Source organism: Aplysia californica, unplaced genomic scaffold (assembly GCF_000002075.1).
Source record: "Aplysia californica isolate F4 #8 unplaced genomic scaffold, AplCal3.0 scaffold00530, whole genome shotgun sequence".
Taxonomy (NCBI): Eukaryota; Metazoa; Mollusca; class Gastropoda; order Aplysiida; family Aplysiidae; genus Aplysia; species Aplysia californica.
In genome coordinates, this window is record NW_004797800.1 from 530,892 (window position 1) to 539,663 (window position 8,772).

Genomic DNA, 8,772 nt, shown 5'->3' on the forward strand with positions numbered 1-8,772 from the left:
GGGAGAGATATATCTGCGTTGTGGTAAGGAAATTATGTTTAAAAAAGGTTTTCGGTAGGCTTGTCAGTTGTAGATCTATTTACTTACGCTTCAAGGTCAGCGCAAAGGTGATATTAGCTTCTATCACGTACTTTCGTCGACTTTGTAACGATTATACAACACCGAGAAGCATGTATGGAGCGATGTCGGTAGTCTCTAGTTTTTCGGAGACGGGACCTCTACAAAATCCCCAAAAAATTCATGTGATGGCTTTTTCTTTGCACACAATCCATGACAGAGTTCTATGTTTATTCAATGATCCTTAAAGTAAGCGTACAATGGCAGTAACAGTACCCACCGTGCTTCAAAGCACAGGGATTGATATACGCCAGAAACAATGGTGGTCATGTTGTATTATGGTTTAGTGACTGTTTTTTTCTTTATTGTGCCGGTTTAATGACTGGATTGTTCTTCAATGAAAACAAGAATAGTATTAGTCCACTGTCGCTTAATGGGAACAGTTCGTCCATTCTCCTGCGAAGTCCATAATTCTGACGTATTGGAGCGGGCTTGGTGACATTAGTTTATAACAGGGAAGCAACTTTTTACATGTGAGTTGCAAAGAATTACTGTACTGTTGTTTTTGGATGAACAGATTTGTGTTGTACACATTGCTAACAACGTGTGCGCTCTTGGTGTAAAAAACCCAGATAACGCATGGAGGTTACTTACTTCACCTCACCGAACTGTTTGTCTGAGTAAAGAGATCCACATTGACACATGAAAACACTAGACCACCTTCCAACCGCCTGCATCTCATCATAGCAGCCAATGTTGCATTCAAAATGATTTAAGAGACATTGCGTGCAAATCGTTGGGAATAGACTACGTATGTCAGGTTTTAAGGTTACAGGTCATATCAAGAATTTCGAGGAAAGATAAATATGCCAGTTAATCCACCGGAAACTGTCAATTATAATATTATTATTGTATTATAATAGCGATTAGAACACAGCACCAATGAAAGGCCAGAACAAAAGGGAACTGGGTTTTCGCCAAGAATGAATAGTCACATGACAGTGCAGTAGAGAAAGAGCAGGGGAAATATAAACAAAGTTCTTTTTATTAAACATTGGCAGGACCACAAAGCTTCTGTTGTAATACGACTGTGCAGGAATAAAATTTCTGCTTTGTCTTTCGATATATTATGTTAGTCACTGACTACTTGAACTGCTTGTATTGGGCTGCTATAAATAGTGAGTTATTTTTTTACCTTTTTCAGTTGGATTATAACACACTTTTTGTACTGGACGCGTTTCCTTTTTTCTGAACACATACTGCTTTTTGAGTATGGGTTGTGTTTGTTTTTTTGGTTCTTGTTTGTTTGTTTGTTTATTCTATTTGTTGTAGTAGCAGTTATTGTCAAGGTTTGTTGAACTTCTTCGAGACAGGTTTTTTTTAAAACCAGGTTTGTTTTACTTTCCTATCATTATGTTTGACCTTTCCCTAGTACATCATTATGATGTGTGGCGGTCCTTGCTGTGTTGGAAGGCTTTCTTCTTTGTTTTTGTTGTGATTGTTTTTTCTAAACTTCGCGAGCCTTAAGCTGTTTTTACACACGTTTGACAATGGCAACCGAACAGCTGAAAACTGTCGATCTTACTAGAACTGCACTCTTATTCAACAGGTGTGTGTGTGTGTGTGTGTGTGTGTGTGTGTGTGTGTGTGTGTGTGTGTGTGTGTGTGTGTGTGTGTTGACGTTGTAGTTCTCAATTGGTTTTGAATAACCTTTTATTTGCTCTCGATATTTATTGCAAGGGGAATTAGAGTTATTGTGTAACGCTCGTTCTACGTCTTCATGGACATGAAAGGAACATTTCGATGTTGTTTTGCAATCAAATTTTATTTTCGGTACGAACCGACCAAACAACACTCGTGTAATGGTGGTCCAGTTCCTTTGTTAGTTTTCCAAATCGTCATGTCCATAGGCCGTATTCAGTTTACTCAAAGATCCGATCTCTTCATCCCTGTTGTTTATGCTGCTGCAGCTTTGGTCACACCAGCCAGAGCTTGACCCAGAACTTGCTGGATGTTTTGCGTAAGGGCCTGACCAGCGCAGGTGATGGGGCAGGCAGATGTGCAGATGGTCACTTGACTCTTGCAGAGAATCACGTTAAAGGTGTTGGCGTTTGCAGCCTCGCACTCTGCCTTTCTGGCGTGGCAGTCGTTGAGGCACCTGGCGTTGCAGGAGCAGGTCTGCCCACAGGAACCGGCGCAGGCGGCTCGGTTGGCGGCACAGTTGATCAGGGGGTAGACGTCCACGCACAGAGACCCCACGGTGTTGCACAGCAAGTTGCAGCCCTCTCCACAGAGAGCTTCCTCGTTTTGAGCTATGGCAGCTCCGACCAGAAGGGCCGCACACAGGAACACAGTGCCTGTGGGGTGAGGGGAAAGGGGCAAGGTGTGAAAAGGCGAGGCAGTTGGTATGGTATGACTGCTATGAAGCTATACGGTTTGGGAGGGTCGAAGGGTTACATGTGAAGAATAACAGTCCTAAACCTTCATGGCATTATTTATAGATGGAAAATCTTGCCACTGTAGATGACATTCTAATTGGAGATTTTTTTAAAATCCAAAAATGATCATTTATAATTTTTACCACTTGAACTATATTGAGAGTCGGTAACCTTAAAAACATCAAAGACCAAATATATAGGCCTTCGTCATATTTGTCGTCCCAGATAAAACGATTCATATTTGCGTTAAATCGCAATTTATCAACTTAGTTTTTAGTGTGAATACAGCTCGTCGTCGTTTTCTTTACTTGTGGTTTTGGTTCTTCAAATTGACTTGAGATAAATCGGAACTGAAATAGTTGAACGGGAGAAAAAGTTTTACTACAGGTCGGGGTGACCACCGCATGGTATTTAGCCGCTTGCTTGTGTTCTTTGGCGCACGTTCGACGTCTAAAAGTCTGTATATAGACAAAAGATGTTACCACTTTGCAAAATGTTAGTTGGTGACCCGAAGTCTTTAGTGAGTACCTCCAGTGATGTATTTGGTGAGTGGCTAGTGCTTTTTCACGTGGATTTGCTCCTTGTTTCTTTCCATTGTTTCTTTTATCCCTTTCTGCCTGTGGCGATTTGTGGCTATTGTTACAACGGCTTGCCATAAATTGCAATTTATCAACTTAGTTCTTAGTATGAATACAACTCATCTTCATTTTCCTTGCTTGTTGTTTTGGTTCTTCAAACTGACTTACGATAAATGAGAACTGAAATAGGTTGATAAATACCTTGATGAGTTTGATTTTAGACAAATAAATGCATGTATAACAGTGAATAGAATCCCGATTCCCTGGGGGAGGAAAAGGAAAGTGGACACATTTTGTCAAAGCATCTCTTTAAGATATTTAGTTGAGAGAGTCGAATAAGTCCCTGGAAGGAAGAAGGTATGTCTCAGTTCTTCTGTGCTTGAGCATCTGCTGAATTTCCGCTGTCCTTCCATAAGAGTTCGTGCCCCTGTATGTGAAGACTTCTCTTTCTGTCTTCAGCATGTCCCATCACGTTGTGACGTCATGTTTGGTGCTGTCTTAGAGAGTCTGTTTTGCTAGGTGTATAGAAGTTGGGGTACCGGTCTATCCCTATGAGTAGTTCCCCTTGTGGCAAGCATGTCTCTCAGTACCGTACTTGTTAGCTCTTGTTCAGGTAGCCATATTGTCTAATGTCTTGAATGGCTGATTTCAAATCTGACGAACTCTGTATTTTTTAAACTTTTAAACAACAGGTATCGATATAGCTTTTTATATATACTGTAGATCGTTTTTGTTTTTGTTTTTCGGTTGTCATAATTGCACCCCACCCCCACATTCCAATTTTTATACAAACATCAGAAGTCTCGTTGTGATTTTTAACTAGGGAAGAGTATCTCTGCTTTAAGTGTCTTATTATTGTTGTTCATTTGTAAACTGAGTTCTTATATTGATGCGAATGCTGTTATTTGGATAGTTGTCTATTTTTTATGTTAAGTTAACATGAATGCCAATGCGTTGGAAAATCTATTTGTCTGTTTTGATCTAGTCCCTTTGTGTAAAGGCGTGCAGCGAGAGAGAGAGAGAGAGAGAGAGAGAGAGAGAGAGAGAGAGAGAGAGAGAGAGAGAGAGAGAGAGAGGGGGGGGCATCTGGACAAGATAGTATCAAAATGGTGAATGAAAAATAATTGTAAAGCGAGCTTAGGCAGTCATAAGCAGCAAAGGCCTAGTGTTGATGAGACACCTAGTGGAAACTCATAAACAAACAGTTCTACGAAGACGGAAAGTAACAAAAGTCTGAACTTGGCTAGTCCAGAAACAGGTTGTGGAACTTACCGAATTTGTTCATGATGTCTGGTTGTTGGGGTGGTCTCGTCCGCTAGGGTTCCTGGGAGATGCCAAAAAGGTGCAAATTTGGAAGGTGAAAGCAGACCAGGTTAACCCTATATTTATACTATTTGTTACTGTTAATTAGGGAGTACTATTATCATAATGCAATTGCATTTTCCTAACATTTCTATGTCAAAGCCATTGATTCATCTAATTATTTCTCTCCCCGCCCCCTTAAAAGAAATTTTGGACCAGGAAAGAAAAGTTGCAGTTGGTTAGTGAACCGAGTTAATTTGTATTTAAATAGCGGCCAGTCTCACTATATTTTTACCAGTTGTTTCTCATTATTTTATTTAATTGGCAAAGTTATGACAGACAGTGGGTATTAATTTCCGTCCTCAGAATTATGTGCCGTAAATTTAATGGTTTTGATAAATGCATCAATTGGCATTGTGTTTCCCATAGTCTGGTCACTTGCTGAGCTGTGAGCTGTGCTGGGCAACGAAGCGAAGCGGGTTGTAGAGTTTGACACAACTGTTGTTTTTTGCCTTATATGAGAATCAGTTATTCTGTGTGTCAATAGCGTGCATCGCCACCTTTTCAAAGTACAAATCCTTTCTGCACTAGGGGACAATGCCAACACAACAGAGGCACTTTTAATAAACATTGGAAAGCCACAATTTTCATTATTGTGGTTCTTGGAAATTGTTTTTTGTCACTGCCAGCCTTCTGATATTGCGACGCGTGAACTCTAACTTTGTTTTTAGTTATCTCAGCCCTCAACGTAAAAAGCTGCTGAGCCATCTGTATTGCCAACCTAACCCATGACTTCGCATTTTTTGGGGGGTTGATGAAGGTGACGAAATTATGTAACTTGTGTGAGAGCAAGTCAGCTCATTAACGTCAGTACTCTCCCCGCCTCCCCCACCCCTTTTCCATTATGAAAAAAAGCCGAGTTAGCGATTTTGTGAATGGAGACCAGAGGGGAAAGACGATGGAACGTAAGTTTTCTGCTTTTCAGCCGTATCATTTCACAGTACTGGACGGATGCACTAGTGTGGGGGTCATGGGTTTGGGTCTTGTAGGGGACGGGAATGAAAAGTAATTTCAAGCCAACTGTCCACCCAATCCTGTGAAAGGAACGTTGATTTGCCCCCAGAGAGTTGCAAGAGGCGTTAAAAAAAAAAGATCCCAACGGGCAGGATGTCGGGACATACATCCAGTCTGAGAATTACTTTTTGCTGGGCAGACATGCTCACAGTGTGGTGTTTGTCTTCTCCTTTGACATCATTTCGCCCCGCCCTCCTTGACTTAAGATAAGAACTCGATGAAATACTTCATCTAAGTTCACCTTTAGATTGCTTGGTCATCCAGCTTTTGAAAATTTGTGGTAACTTCACTCTAATTGGATTCCCCTCCCCCCTCAAACCTTTTCGGTCTCTACCCCCCCCCCCCTTTTCGGTCAAAGCATTTAATTGATGTCAAAGTAGAGATATATTTTCATTTGACGGTTCAAAACAGGTTAATGTGTATGTGTGTGTGTGTGTGTGTGTGTGTGTGTGTGTGTGTGTCTGTGTGTATGTGTGTGTGTGTGTGTGTGTGTGTGTGTGTGTGTGTGTGTGTATGTGTGTGTGTGTATGTGTTCCCTTTCCCCCAGTCTCTCATTCCCCCTCACAACATATAATATTGTTTGAGTGTGTGAAGGGCAGAGCAGTATTTTCCAAACACAGAGGCCTTCTCCGCGAGATCAGCTCTCTTTCGCTTAGATAGCTGGATGGAGGATGTCGGTTGAGGGGGGATAGCAAAAGTACTACAAATTTAAGATAAAATAAAAAGTAGCTTACAATAAATTTGAATGCCAGTAAACTGAAGTTTTTGTGAGTTTTTTGTTTGGGTAAATGTTTTACGGCGCTCGTAACTACATAAGGCCATATAATTGAGCGCGTGTGACACATTATATATTTTCAGGGGGTCTCTCGTGGCCTTGAGGATAAAGTGTTCGTCTCTCATTCAAAAGGTTCTAGGTTCGAATCTGGATAGCGACGGAAATTTTTCTTCTCTAAAAATAGTCCTTTCACCTCTTTTCTTGCTCTCTAAAAATGTTCTATCGTCTGCTTTCGTCTCCACTTTCTGCCCCCACCCCCTCACCTCCTTTGCCCCCTCCTCCGGCCTCATGGCTCTTTCTGCAGACTTTCTATTGCTACCCCTTGGCTCCTTCTTACTGCTGTCTTTTGGCAAAACAAGGTAGGAAAGATCTACACCTAGCCTTCTCGGACATGGGCGAAAATTCTCGGAGGTCCCGTGTACAAGTTGCGCACGTTAAAGATCACTAAGTCTTGGTGGTCCAAAATCGATAAGAATAGGCTTCAGCCGTAACCCGGGCAAAATTCAAAATTTCCTACCCCCTGAAGATGTTTAATGTGTCCCGTGTGCTCGTATGACCTTATTCAGAAGCGAGCACCGTAAAGCACTTACCCCCCCCCCCCCAACAACAACAAAAAAATTCAGTTAGAAGGAAATGTTGAATTTTGCCCGGGTGGCAGCCTAAGCCTACTCTTATCGCTGAAGTTTATGAAACGGACCTGACAGTGAAGAGGTTAAAGACAACACAAATAGCAATGGAAAGGAAGATGCACGGTATAAGAATACAAGTAATTAAGATGAACTTAACCACACAAAAAAGTGAAAGAAAACAGGGGTGGCAGATATCCTCTAATATTTATACTTCGACAAAAAAAATGGAAATGTACTGTTCCGATACGCAGAGTGAAAGACAATAGAAGGACAAAATCGAATGGAGCTCTAAAACAGGAAAAAGATCAAGAGGAAGCCCAGAAAGAAGATGGCAATTTGACATCAAATAGCAGGCAGGTACAACCTTGACACGGCAAATAGAGGATAAAACCGAGTGGAGGTCTTTGTTGGAGGGCTACATCTTTCAGTGGACATACGACGCATGGAAATAAATAAAGAAAAAAAGAAAGAAAAAAAGAAAGAAAAGACAAGTGCGTACAGACTCTGTGTGTACAGAGTTCACTTCACTAATTCAAAGGCGTTCGTTGGAAAGCCGAATCTCGTTCAGGTGCATCGTTAACTCATTATGAAACGACTCTTATCAGGGCTTCAAGCGTTGCAGTCACGTGCTTTTAATGCCATTCAGTAGCATCCTGTAATTAAAAATGTCGAGATCAGCTGATCTCCAAAAACGGCAGAATGATCGTGAAGTGGTAGTTAAAGTTTTTCTTTTCAGGAATATTCATCAGTCCAACTGTCCAGTTATTTGATTTTCCTTTCAACAATGTTGTTTCATTCGTGTGTTTTCCCCCTTGTTAGCTAACAGGGACTTCCACGGCATCGAATGAGTTTGTATGATTAAAAAACACGCATGCATACACATACACATACACATAGTCTACACACACACACACACACACATACACACACACACACACACACACACACACGCACACACACACGCACATACACACATACACACACACATGCACACACACTTGAGACTGTATCGCATGACCCACGAAGATATCGATTCTGTTCGTTACATTTCGTGTTTTGTTGAGGGGGTGGGGGGTGGTTGGAAAGAGAAAGTGGTGATGAAAGTATATGAAAGAACATGATTAGAGAGCAGGAAAGAAAATTGGAAGTATGATATTTACGAGACGAAGGTTTTCGTCGTTGTCAGGTTTCGAACCAGGGACCTATTGAATGAGAGGCGAACACTGTACCTCTTGACCACGAAAGCTCCTGGATTGGTATTTGTTAACTTCCTGATTTAATTTTACAGCTTTAAAACCCAAAAGGGGCCGTTCAAATATAATCTTACGCCTGGGAAGGGGGGGGGGGGGGTCTTTGGCTCCTGTAAGAAAAGTGTAAGAGGGGGGGGGGGGGTCTTAAACTAAAGTAATATTACACTTTTGTGAGGTGACACTATATTTTTGACACAATGATGAGCTCTGCATTTGTTGTTGATAACTAATTTCACTTTTTTTTCCAGCATAAAAATGATCAGTAATAACAGATACTGTGGAATCATGATAAAGTGAACTTGCTTAAAGTCAACTCTTGCTTACAATCAATACCTCACTGTAGTCCCGTTTCTTACCTTCTTTGTTTAAGTAATTGTGTTTCTGATACAGTCAACCGCTTGAGTGTTAACCTTGCGAAAAGTCAACAATTTGGGGTTAAATCCTAAGATGAATTCATTCAAGAAGAGATATTTCGCCTGAGCAAGTGGTGTACACACCTCCAAATACATATTATGTACTTTGTTCTTTCATTATCTCTTGTTTTGGTGACAACTTGAGAATTATACTGCGTTAAATTGAGATTACATCTTGTTTATTACCAAGTACTTTGTAATTTTGTAGCTGTCATCTTCAATTTTCAATGGCCAGTACCCCGGTAGTACAATGGAT

The 8,772-nt window shown here is 41.1% G+C and overlaps 1 protein-coding gene across 2 annotated transcripts in view; it reads right to left on the reverse strand.

Moving 5' to 3' along the window:
* Positions 1–4,553, reverse strand: part of LOC106012841 — a 5,220-nt gene extending 667 nt beyond the window's left edge. Inside the window, exons 1-2 of one of the 2 annotated variants that reach the window (XM_013086981.1) lie at positions 4,346–4,475; positions 1,862–2,414 (exon numbers count right to left, since the gene is read on the reverse strand). In XM_013086981.1, coding sequence (XP_012942435.1) covers positions 2,014–2,414; positions 4,346–4,358 — 414 coding nt within the window. In that variant the 5' untranslated portion in view covers positions 4,359–4,475 and the 3' untranslated portion in view covers positions 1,862–2,013. Of the gene's footprint in view, positions 1–1,861; positions 2,415–4,345 lie in introns of those variants that run through there. The other variant, XM_013086980.2, reaches the window with a different exon arrangement.
* Between the last annotated feature and the right edge of the window lie 4,219 nt (positions 4,554–8,772).